Raw genomic sequence first — 13939 nt, forward strand, 5'->3', positions numbered from 1 at the left:
TTTGTCACATATATTAGTTTTATAATGCTGAAGTCAGGTTTCAAATACCATCAAACTCAAACCCTAAAGCTTCTATTAGATGAGAGAGCCTTTAAAAATTTTGGAATTAGTGAAGGCATCTTTTTTACTCAATTTAGCAGAAGTGAGCAAAGAACTTTTTTTTGGAATTTCAGAAATACAATTTCAGGTAATTTTAACTTTCAAATAGATTATTTTGTGGCCACAGACATATATTGCTCATTGGTTTATGTTATTTCTTCAACAGATATCTATTAAGAGCTTAATACTATTAATCTGCTATATTTGCTATTTTTATAGACATGGTGAAATGTTTACAGAAATAAATGTAATATTATACTACATACAGTAAGAACTAAAAAAGCCTTGAGAAAGGCAGAAATTGAGGGATATAGAAGGGAAGATTATATTCAGCTTGGTGGCAGGTGGCAGTGGTTATGTGGAAGGCAGCCCACAGGGAATATATAACATTTATATGGGCCTAGGACAAAGGAAGTTTTAACATATAAGGAGAGTTTGAAAAAGAAAATCAAGGTGAATAATGGATATAAACAAATATTCTAAGGCACAAAAATGTGAAGCATTTACTAGTAACAGCTAAAAACACTTCACATATGCCGAAACAGTTAAAAGGAGATGAAAGGATCTCATGGGTGGCATTAGATCATTGATGCCAGCATAAGAAGCTGGACTTTATTACTTAATACAGATTTTTGAATATCCAGTTAACATTCTAGAGGAACATGGACATAAACAAATTAATCTGGCTATAATTTGTAGAATAAATTGTGGAAGCAAAATTATTTTGAATATAATTTAACTTATTTCTAATAAATGTTAGAAGCAAAAGAATCTAAAGCCATCCAGATTCTTAAATTCTAAGAGGATTCTATTAGCAAATGGCTAGAAATAGAGGGATAACATTGGCTAGTGACTATTATAACATAGGTGACAGTCAAAAGTACTTCAGAAAAAAAAAAAAAGAAAGTATTTGGGAAATGATAGAATAAGGCACAACAAAGAAAGTAGCTGAAAAATGATTTTGTCGTTTCGTATTAAGTTGCTGGAAGGAAATACAAGATATTGAAAGGGAAGTGGAGGGGCAGAAAATCCTCATGTCTATGTTACACATACAGAGCGGAGTCAGAGAATTTTTTGAAAAAAAAAAAATCTAAGAAGTAATTATTAGGTCATGACTGATACACATACAGAGGGAAAAGGTCAGAGAACACGGATGAGAAGTCAGCCTCACAGAGGTGCCAGTTACAGGCATAGGATGAAGGACCTTACCTAGATAGAAAGCATAGGAGAGAAAAGTGCCCCGACAGACCCTCAGGGAGGTTACAGCTTGAGCAAGAGAAAAATTAATTATATGCACGTATATACAGAAGAATAATATAGCGATATATTGTCTTCATGTGACAGATGTCAAACTAGAATCTTGATCAAGTTCTCGTAGCTGCTGGCAAGGGAAAGGAAGAGGAAGTGGCATCAATAAGAATCATAAAATGAACAAATTAATAGCAGGGAAAACACTATAGGACCATGCGGTGGGAGCTAGAGGTGAAAAAGTGAAGCAGGAAGGCTGACATCTTAAATTATATGTTTTCAGATGAAGAAGTTAAGGAAAGACTACTGAAGTTTGTAACCAAGGGGGACCTTTCAGAAAGGAGTTGTTATAGAGGTGGGAGTAGGATCCAGCTTCTAGTTAGAAGGTCAAAAGGAGTTCAGGGAGTACGTAAAAAGTATCTGTTCATTAAGGTTACCAGTGAAGGGAGTAGAAAATATGTGTCCCTAGTTTGAAAAGAATAGTAAGATGGAGTGAAAATATACTTAGGTGTAGAGCAAAATGTAATTGAGCAAGTTTGTAAGCTCAAGGGTACGATCTAGAAATCAAAGGCATAAAACATGTTATGGTCAATGAGCAAGTGTCTGAAAGAGTGTTCAGGAGAGAGCCTGCTGCTGGTACGAGCGTAAATGCTACACAGCGAGAGGGAAAGAGATGTTCTTTCCTGCGCGACAGGTGACGGAAGAGGCCATGGGAAGATACAGAAGGGATGTGATTTGAAGGGCTTAGATTTCGTGATTGAGAGAGTTTAAATTTTGTGCATTGCCTTCATCCCCAAGTCTTTATGAAGAGTCTGACACTTTTGGAAAAGAACCAGTTAAAAATAAGACCGGTGAATAAATAAACATAGTTAAAATAGTTAACAGCTTGTAAGCTATGCAGAGCATCAATGACATGAACTTGCATAACCAATTGGCCGCATCTTATCACTTTACCTATCATTCTCTGGGTCTAGCAGCAGAAGCGAGTGAAGTAAAGGGTAAATTCACACAGGTACTAAGATTTACAAAAGAGAATTGAGAATTGCAGAAAGTAGGGACAGAGAAACCAGGGAGCGAACTAGTTTTTACTGACATGGCAAAAGCTTGAAGAGGGGCAGGGAGAAGGGAAGGAAAAATTATCCTGAAGGGAGCTATTAACAAGAGAATATGGATTAACTAAGGAATTGTAATTGTCCATGAAGGATGAAAAGTTATTTCCTATGGAATTGGGAAGAGTTAAAGAATAAGTGTGTTTCAAGCTCAATTTCAAAGTCAGTATCTTGGATATGAAATAGTTCCAAATAATTTGAAATGCAAAAGGAGGCTTATGTGTATGAGAACCAAAATTAAGTGAAGGACACATAAGAGTTTTATTTGAATGATTAACATTAATAACTAAAAAGATAGTTATCTAACCTTATTAACTGTCATGAGTTGGGAACTGTGCTACGTGTTTTACTTTCATGTACTCAGTTCATCTCTGCCTGCTTACTGTGTGGTGGGCAGTGTTCACAGCCATTGAACTGATTATTCCCCCCTCACACAAATTGATTGAACTGAATTTGACCTTGTGTAGACACATTTTGAAAAGCAAATAATTTCAGCCAATTCAACTATACTCAATGTTTTTCATTTTGTAGACATCCTGAACACTTAATGTGAACAGAAGCCTATGTAAATGTTTCATTAGGCATACTACAGGGCAGTCAAATTAGAACGAAGCATGTGCATACCACTGCTAGGGCTATAGGCATTATAGTAAGGCACAGTGTCTAAACTAAGAAACCTATCATTACTGACACAAAAGATCTATCAAGAAGCATCATCTTCAGAAAATAACAGCATGTTTTGAGGAGGTGTAATTTTGGGCTATATTTTTCTTATTTTTCAAGCACAAGTGAAAGTTATTTGAGTCATTCTCATGATTAAATATAGTTTATTTATAACCATTTAACACATATTCTTACACACTTTTAGGAATGATGACCAACTGTAAGATACCATACAATGCAATATTTAAATTAAAATGTGTTAACACTTTATCAGTAAGTAGATAAGCAGGTAGAGACTTTGAACTTATTAAAAAGGCATTATTTAACATTCTTAAGCATTTGGCTGCATTATGATAGGATAATTGCAGCAATTTGGGTTCCTAATTTTATTAAGCAGACTCTCCATCACTGTAATACCTTATATAGTTATTGCCACGGAGTTCCAAAACCCCAATCAGGTGAGGGTCATGGCTACTTCGTAATTACCATCTGTTTAGCTTTGTTAGTGTTTCTCATTATAACTCAGAAGGTCAATGATACCATTCATGATAGGAAGATGAGAAACAATAAAACAGCTCTGAGACTAAGCCAAGCTCTGCTACTCCAACTGATGGACGGTTAATTACCTGAGCACAAAACAGTGAGAGCACTGGGAGAAAGAGAGAACTTTGCAATATAGTACATGTCCAACTACAATATTATTTGGTGCATTTTCAATGAATGATTCTGTTTAATTAAAATGTGAGCATAACCTTTGGCAGACAGGGGATATAATTTGGAGAAAAGCAAAACATTATATTTTCATTAACAAACGCAGAGACTACTCAGATGAGCATTGCAAACCTAAGTTACTAGATAAGCACCTCTCATCTTTAAGCAGTATATTAAAGCGCTACATTAGGGCAGCACATTAGAATCACCTGAGAACTTCAGACAATACAAAAATCACAGCCCACTCTTGGCTGGTTAAATCAGAATCTTTGGAGGGCGATGCCCAAGCATGAGCAACTTTTTAAGAGCTGCCTCAGGTGCTACTAATTGCTATGTAAGTTGGAAACCACTACATTACAACTAACATTCAGAAACTATCATTGCCAGTATGGATCTATTTGTGAACAATTACTATGTTATTTTTGATTTTGAATTCATTTTGCATAGGTAGAAAAACTTGCATAGCCCACACATTAAGCACTAATCTTTTTCAATTAATTAATCCTTTAAAAACTGAACATCTGACTTCTTAATTTATATAGAGAAATTTTGAATGACAGAACCAACAATCATTTACTTCTAAGAAAAAGTGTTAGAATCCCTGCCAAATATCCTTTTAAACCTACATGGGACTTATGTTTATCCACAGGTACAGTTGGTTAATTTTATCCTTTTAATTAGATAAAGAGAATAAACCCTTAGATGTAAAACTCTTATGTTAAGAAGTACTTTTGTAACTAGAATAATATATTTTTCCCATAAATATTTTATAACAGGTAATTATTTTCATGTTTAAGTTGGCTATGGATCTTTTGATAGAGAAACTATGTCCACAGGTCCTAGAATTTATATTAAGGCAACTTATTAATTGTGTGACCAGAGATCACAACTGGTAATTTCATGACCAGTTACTTAATCTCTTTAAGGACAACACACAAGGCAAAAACCTTTCTTCACTATCCTTTAGAAGGCAGCTGAAAGCCCCAGTCTTAAGTGGCCAGTGTTTTTCATGTAGCTATTTGACCATCTGTAAGAATGACATAGATTAATCCTAAGCAAATTTTACAGAAAATGTGAGAGAAAATGCTATTTATTACTTATAAAACCTTGATTTTCTGTTTCCAGTTTGAAATTTTTGAGTATTATTTTTAATAATTAAAATGTTTCAAAAATATTTGCTATCTATAGTCTCTTTAAATTCCACACATTGTTTTCAAAAGATATTCTTTTCTTTTTTTTTTTTTTCAACTAGGACCCCTACTATGGCTGGTGGCCTATTTTCTATTGACAGAAACTACTTTGAAGAGATAGGAACTTACGATGCAGGAATGGATATCTGGGGTGGAGAGAATCTTGAAATGTCTTTTAGGGTAATGGCATTTTACTTTATTTTTTGATGCTGAATATACTATGCTATAGCATGCCCATGTCAGACCCAGTAATTTACTGTCAAGTCTTTGCTAACTGATACACGGCACTGATCAGTTGGTCCTTTTAATACATATTTAGAAGTTTTTCTAGCGTCTTATTGCATGCAATATTTACTGTTAAATGAGAAAGTATAGATATTTTTAAAATCTTAAAAAATAATTCTTTAATTCACAGTAAAAAGACATTAGGTCTTCCAAGTGATGAAATAAAAAAGGACTTTTTAAAAATATAATAAAGTGTCACTCCATATAATCACTTTGTGTTTTTGAACTGAAACTTATAAGTGTTACGATCTGAATTTTCAAGTGCTACTTAAAATTATTCTCAAACACAATTAACAGTGGCCTGTGGTCAAAGGAATTCTGTACAATTCTACAAGTACCATGACTGTTGCCACCACTATAGAAATTAGTGTTCGATTAGTTTAAATAAAGCAAATTTAATGGTCACTTACAATACAACCTTGCAAGTAAATTAAAATTGAGGAATACGTCTGTGTAAATGTGATATTAGGAAGTGTACAAATAATTTTAATATTTCGTTATATTTTAAAATCTAATATATAGACACATAAATATGTCTTCATGCTAAGAAATAGAAATCTAATAACATACGGTTTTTTTCTTCAAACTACCTATATTATTATTTTAAATAAATTAAGTTAATAATACTGTTGGTTTTTTCCCCCTACAATTCACTGTAAACTATATGTGAAACCATTGTTTTGTCCAAATTATTTGTTCAATAAATTATTAGAGTTGGGATATATTTATCAAGAGTTATAGCTTTTAAATTCTCATTTGGAATGTAAAGTACATTTTTCACAAACATAATATACATATGTTTGATATCAAGTTAGAAAATGTTAAACTTTGGAAATGAATGAGTTACTTTGAATTTCTATAATGTAGAATTTAATGGATCTTGGATAATCTAAATTATTTTAAAGGCACTAAAAGGATTTATATCAGTCTTTTGCCTAGAAGACTTTCTTATAGCCAAATATCCGAGGTAAGCATTTAATACAATTTTATTAGTTCCATATCTATTTAAATACATACGGCCTGATGGAATTTACCAAACCAAACTCAGCACCTTAGTCTTAGGCAAAACCTTTGAGGACGTTAGGGGGCCCCAAATTTTTGCTTATTGTAGTTCTTAAAGTGAAAGAAATAAGAAATGACAATAAAGAAAATAAAAATAAGAAAAAAAGAAAGGAAAATCAGTATGTTTACCCATAGATGTTAATGATAAGAATCTTTACTCATTCATTAACCAATTAAGAAATACTCTTTGGGTGGTATGCTGAGATTACATAATAAAAAAATCAACATAGTGTTATTTATACTATCGATGATCCTATTGCCCACCTGCTCTCTTTCCTAAAACTTTTATTCACCTCTTTTCTCCCTACTTATTAAGCTTGATTCTTTGCTGATGGATTCCCTTAATTTTCATCACCTATTTCCCATCATGAAGGAATACTCTTCATCTAACTGATTAAAAAGATTTATTAGGTAGGAAAGAATTTAATATAATAATAACAATATGATAAGTAAGGAAAACCTGGTCAGGAAAAATAACAGAACTATAAATACATAGGAAAGAATGTATTAAGGGTATGGTAGATGCTACAGATACAGGGAGAGAGATGGAATTTAGCTAGTAGCTATAAAATTGATCAGATCTTTAAAAACTGAAACAGGAATTTTCTGTGATGAGTTACTTAGGATTATTAAGAAATATAATTCTTATGACTTTCTAAAAATATTATCAAATATTTTATTAATAAAACATACTATTTTCTTTAGTCCTCATATGCTTTCAATAGAAGCAAATTATATATTTTTCTTTTCATTAGACTTTAATTCATGTTTTACTTTCTTCTCTGGACATGAATGTGCTTATTTACTAGTTTGTATTAGTATGATAGCTGAGAAAGATATTGAGTAGGAGAAAATGGTAGAGCAGTACATCAGAAAATGATCGAGAGATTGAGACCTTTTCTCTAGATTAATTTCATGATTTCACGAAATAAGGATATGTTGAAGATTTATAAGCAGAAGAGTTGAGCCAACTTTCCAGCTTAATCATTACATAACAAATATATATATTGAGCAAGTGGGGATGTGCTTTACCATTTCCAGATGCTGAGGCTACAAAGATTAATAAGGAATGATGCTTCTTTACTTTCAAAGAACTACATTCCTGTGAGAGAGATGAGTATGTATAATTGATTTAAAAAATGTGATAACTTATTTTATAAATTTGTGTATGAGGGTTTTTGGGGTTTTTTGTTTTGTTTGTTTCTTTCTTTTTTTCTTTCTTTTTTTTTTTTGGTCTATCATGTGAGTATAAGCAAATGATTTAACCTCAGTCCTAAAAAGGTGATTAGAATAGTAGCAAACTCGTTGTGGTTTTGTGGCTGTGGTCTCCATAGGTGCTAGTGTAAGTAAAAAAGAATTATTTAGGGCTTTCAAAATATTAAGATTCTGGCTCCCTTTAAGGGAATTTAAGCCAAATCAAAGGAATACATTGCAAGGATTTATTTATAAGTGTCACTTGATCTTTGATGCTCAAAGAAGTATAGGTACCATAGGATATTTGAAAATTTGATGAAAGCCATCAAATAGACATCCTTAAAAAGATGCTTCCAACCTCTTTAACGCAGTGAATTTGAATACAGTTTCAATGGGTTAGAAAATCTCTTGAAGTTTCAGGATAAAAATCTTCAACATGTAATAATAGTGACTTCTAACATTTCTAGTAACCTGTTAGTAAGTCAGCACTCTGAGACCGGGACACATGCTGTTAGGTACTATACTACTCCTTCCTCATTAAGGTCCATCCATCTGTAACATAACAATCCTAACAATTGATAGTATCAGGAGAAAGAAAGAAGCTACCATACAAATACAATCTTCCTTCACAGTTCAGGGACCATTGAGTCGTCCATGATCTTATCTTCATCTTCTAGGCTGTAGCTTTTTATGACAGACAATATATATCGAAGAGAAGTTAGACTTTCTACTTGGGTAGACCTTAATGCTTCCAAATGCTCAGGTTCAGATATACCTCCCCACTCTATTACATAACAATTATCAAAAGAACATACTTCTAAGAACACTGTCTGAACATAAAAGTCAATTTATTTAACAAATATTTATTGAATCCAACAGATGATATGGATACAGTGGTGAACAAAATGGCCAAAACTTTGTGTTCTCATAGAATTTATATGTTAGAGGAAGAAATAGATAATAAATATGTGCGATTTATTAATACATAAGCAATAAGTATTAAAAATTAAAAAATAAGGGAAGAGAATCTGAAATGTTAGATGTTAAAGAAACAAGTTTAAATTTTAGTAAGGAAGAACTGAGAAAGGAATACTCATATAAAGTAACTGATAATAAAATGAATCAACTAAATTATGAATTACCATCTACCTTTAAATAATATCCCTATTATCATCTACCTTTAAATAATAACCCTATTCTCTGGATAAATATCATCTACCTTTAAATAATAACCCTATTCTCTGGATAAATGTCACCCAGCAAACATCACGTCCAAAAGTCCTTGCCTTTGATAAGCAGCAAGAGACATAGAAGCCAGTATCAGAGCCACAAAAGGTAGATTAATGGTTACGACTTTGGTCTGGGGGTCAGACAATTCTTGGTTTAAGACCAGATATGGCACTTACTACCTGTGTAAGCTTGGGTAAGATCACATTTTCTTATGTTTTAGTTTGTCCATCTCTAGAATGGGAAATAGCACTTTCTTCAGTTATCTTGGTGGAAAAGTTAAATAAGGTTATATACGTAGCACTGAGTACTCTACTTAATAAACATAAATTACATTAAATGGCAGTTGGGTAGAGAGGCCATATGCTGTTCAGCTTTACACGTGCAAGCCATGGCATTCCTGAGGATCACTTAAAAGTTACTTTGCCCTTAATAGTCTGGCTTTGACCATGCATCATCAAATGAAAGCATGTACATGAAAAATCATTTAAAATACGAATACACAATATGTATATAAAGTGTGTTGCACTGTGTCAGTCAGTGTGTAGTTCTAAACTTCCCTACCCAGAAAATACATATTTTAAAAAGTGAGAAAGAAAAAAAATTCTTTATATACTGCTGCAATATCCTTTGAGATAATGAATTAATCTAAGAACCTAGAGTGAAACATATTCTCTTACACTGATAAATCAGTTTGGATAAAACAATTGTTCATTAACAAAATAATATCATCTAGACACAGGGTAACAGGTACAAGTTTTACCTCTGGTCCTTATCACACATCTAGATCCACAAAAAAGACAAAAATAACACTTTGAAGACATGAAACAGCAGATCATAAAAGCTAATGGTCACTGAGTTGGAAAACAAGGAAATCGCCTTGCCCCAGCTTACTGCTCTGTGAAAGTCTCTAGGCCTCAGTAGCAGAAGAGAAACATAGGCAGATACTAGAAAATTCCATGAGCTAAGAAGATGAAGCTGAGCATCTAGGGAGACCAAAGCAGTCAGAGTTTGATAAACTCTAAATTCATCAGAGTACTATAGTACTGGACAGAGAACTCAGGAAATACACAAAGGTCACCATTAAAGTATTTTTCTGAATCCTCCTATCATGTAGGGAAGAAAGCTAACATTGAGAAAAGAACCATCAGAAACAATTAGAGGCCTCATTGCCCAGTAATCACTCAGGAAAATCAATAGCACCTGGAGCCTCAAAGAGACTTGACTTGTGGGACATAGGATAGAATAAATACTGAGAAACTGTGTAATATTCTTCCAAATAATACATGGAACAAAGAAAAAGTCACAAGTGAAATTAATAATATTTTGAGCTGAAAAAAAGTGAAAACAACATATCAAAATTTATATTGTCACTAAAGAAACTTAGAAGATATTTATAGTCTTAACATCTATATTAGAAAAAAAAAAGGAACATCTAAAATCAATGACTTCAGTTTCTACCTTCAGACACGAGAAAATAAAAAAGACAATAATACCAAAGTATCTCAGAAAAAAGAAATAATAGAGAGATGACACAAATTATCAATGTTGTGGATAACGACATTGACATCACTCTAAACTCTACACATAATTAAAGGATTGTAAAGAAATGTTATGGCCAGCGTTACGCCAATAACTTAACAACTTAAATATAATGGACAACTCTCTGAGAAGACACAAACTATCAAAGCTCCATGGAAGAAATAGATCAGCCAAATGTCCTTATATCTGGTAAAGAAATGAAATTTGTAAATCAAAAAATACTTTTAGAGAGGAAATTCATAAGTAGATCACTGGTGAATTTTACTCAACATTTTAGGTATAAGCAAGGACATTTCTACACAAACTCTTGGAAAATTTTAAAAGAAGTAATGTCTCTCAACTCATTCCACAAAGTCAGCATTTACTCAAGTACTAAACATGACAAAAGCATTACGAAAGGTAAAACCACAAATCAATATTTCTTGCAAAAATTATAAATAAAACTTTAATAAGCCAGGCATCATGATGGTTAAGTCTCAGCTACTCTGGAGGCTGAGGCAAGAGGATCACCTAGAGATTGAGGTTGCTGTGAGCTATGATGATGCCATGGCACTCTACCCAGGGTGACAGAGTGAGACTCTACACATATTCAGTGACAAGTCTCTCAAAATGTGTAATAAATAATACCTCTTACCAAATAAGTGTTGTCATAGGAATGCAAGGTTGGTTTAATACTAAAAATCAATAAATTTGATTCATCATATTACAAACAAAAAATTGATTCATCACAGGACTAGATTCAAGAACAGTGTGTGTCAAAACCCAAAGTCTACTCCCAAATTTAAAAAAAAAAGAAAGATAACTGAAAAAGCCCTGTGCAAAGTAGTTATAAAAACACACACACACACACAAAACCTTTATTCCTCAACCAATGAATGAAAAGGCCTGCACATATTTGAGGTTAAAAGATTGAATCTTTTGCCCCTAAGATTAGAAAAAGATAAGGATTTTTAGCTCCCACTACTCCTACTTAGCATTATATTAGAGGTTTTAGGCCATGCAAAAGATAAGAAAAATATATTAAAGCCATTCAATACACTCTGAAAAATGTTTGTAATATTTCCTTAAAAACTCTTGGGTATTACTCAGGGAAAAGGAAAACACACATTCATACAAAAACCAGTACAATAATTTTTGTACTAATTTATTTATAATAGCCAAAGCCAGAAATAATTCAAATATCCATTGGCAAGTGATGGATAAACCATGGTTTGTCAATACCTGTGATACTACTCAGACAATGCACAAACTATTAATATACCCTACAACTTTGTTGAATCTAGAAATAGTTATGCTGAATAAAATAAGATTATATGCACATATATGAGTCCATTTATATTAAATTTTAGTAAATGCAAACTATGTGTTAGAGAGATAACATCTAGGGAAAGGGAATCAGGAGGGTGGGGTGGAAGAGGAGGAATGAAGACAAGAATCACAAAGAGACATATGAAAACTTTCAAGGGTGATGGATATATTCATTATCTTGATTGTGGTGGTGACCTCACAAATTGTCACAAGACAGAACTTATCAAATGGTAAAATATAAATATAGTTAATAAAGATTAAAATTTAAGTTAATATAGTCTTAAATATAGTTTAATACAGATATTTAAAAATTAATACACATATACTCACACTTACACATACACACACATATAGAGGCATTATCCAAAGAGAGACACATAGGGAAAAATTTATTTCAAGGTCTGTAGTCAACAATAGACCTCTTTACCTAAGGCTTCATTCTCAGAGTATCTTAACTGCTTTGAAATACCCATGTTGGTCAGATAACAATCTACCTCACAGAGCAACTGTGACATAATATTTATTAAACTAGAGAAATATGAACTATAATTATTATTACCTTCAAAATAAGCAATGCTATCAATAATATTTTAATTAATAGATTGAATTTACTTTAAATGCCCCTATTTTCTTTTCCTTACAAGTCACAATGAAGACAGTGGCATTTTTACCTGAAGAATATAACCAAGGGAATGTCTTCTTATATGAAGTCTATTTATTTCAATATTGTACAAGCAATGCTCTGGGAAAGAAATGAGAGCTGACATAATAAAAAGAAAAATGAAAGGTAGAGGTTACCTTGAACAGAATACTGAACAGAATATTATGGTAAATAAGGCAAAGAAGATTGTTGACCATTTGGAGATTGCAGTATCCAAAGTGTATAAAGTATTCACAGAAAGTAAAGAGATTTTTTAAATGTCCACACAATTTGAATGTTTACAAATGAAAACATCAGTCACACTTATTTGTTAGTCAGAAATCAAAGTCTAATTGGCTTATTTCTGTTACTGTTCTTTCCATTTTTCTTAACTTAATTCATACAAATCTGAAGAAAGTGGATTATCTGTCAAGGCATAAAATTTGACTCTGTTTTATTTTATCAGTTATAGAAATAAGACTACAGTAGAAATATTCCAGTTAACTGAACTTAATCTAAGATTATTTATTAGCCACATTTTGGTGGAAATGGTTTGTGAGATACTGTTTTAATTAATATGATAAACCATTCTCTCAAAGTTAATATAGAGGTTTATTAACCTCTTTTATAAAAGCATTATAAAATCACACACTGGCATCCTGTTTATGTGTAGCCTCTGTAAATAATATAAACCATTATGAAACATTTGGTTCAGCAAACATTTCTCTGGTTACATATTTGACACCTCTTAATCCTTAAACACAGTGTAAACACCTTGAATTTTTAGTCTTTGTTCTTACAATTAGATTTTCTGTTATCTGAGCCACCATTCTGGCTTGAACCACTGTTTAAACATATCCTTTTATTCAAAGAAGAGGTGGTTTAATTTAAATCATAGAATAAAAATACTTCTAGGTAAGGGATAATTGAGACAGTGCTACTAGTGAAGGTCATGTATGTTATATATTTTTAAAAGCTTTGGGTGAGTAGTTGTCATAGCATAACATTTAATGTTCCTAATGGCACTCTATTTATCTGAAACAAATGTGTTAGAATTTTTCTTGAATGTGAACTACTATAAGTAATTGACTTTAAATGCTCCTTTAGGAGGAAAAAAACACGAACAACCAGTAAATTTGACATTAGTCAGGCTGAGGGAGAACATTAGCAAGCATTAGCAGCACTTGTATTACTCTTGAAACTGTAACACATAATAACCAACCTAAGGCTTGATAATTTTGATAACTCCAGTTCTTCATTAAAATTTTTTGGTTCACAAAACAGGAATATGAGACTATTCTAAGTGGAGACATCTAATGTTTTTAGTGACATAAAACATTTTAGAATATTTAGCTACCCTATTCCTTTGTTTTAATCTCTGATTTTCTCTTACATTCATTTATTAGACTACCACTCGCTATTTATTTTTAAAGCATAACTACTTTCTTTTTTTTTTTCCATTTCTAAAAATTTCCTAAGAGATGAACAGTGTGGAAACTCATATTAAAGTAATTCAAAATAAAGCAACTAAGAATAAAGACAAAGATCAAGAACAAGAGAAGGGCAAGAGAAACAGAGTAAAAGGGAAATGGGATGCGCTAGGAACCTTAAATAAGCTTTAAATTTATTCAAAGATTCCAGACAGCTAAAATGGGGTGGGG

At 32.3% G+C, this 13939-nt stretch overlaps 1 protein-coding gene across 4 annotated transcripts in view; it reads left to right on the plus strand.

Moving 5' to 3' along the window:
* The window catches only part of GALNT13 (polypeptide N-acetylgalactosaminyltransferase 13), a 520150-nt gene that overhangs the window by 340056 nt on the left and 166155 nt on the right, over positions 1–13939 (plus strand). For all 4 annotated transcript variants that reach the window (XM_003795944.2, XM_023516812.1, XM_023516813.1 and 1 more), the window contains one exon: positions 5083–5200. In XM_003795944.2, the coding sequence (XP_003795992.1) occupies positions 5083–5200 (118 nt within the window). The remainder of the gene's footprint in view (positions 1–5082; positions 5201–13939) is intronic.

This window comes from Otolemur garnettii, unplaced genomic scaffold (assembly GCF_000181295.1).
Source record: "Otolemur garnettii isolate 467f Iridium unplaced genomic scaffold, OtoGar3 scaffold00098, whole genome shotgun sequence".
In the NCBI taxonomy this organism is placed as follows: domain Eukaryota; kingdom Metazoa; phylum Chordata; class Mammalia; order Primates; family Galagidae; genus Otolemur; species Otolemur garnettii.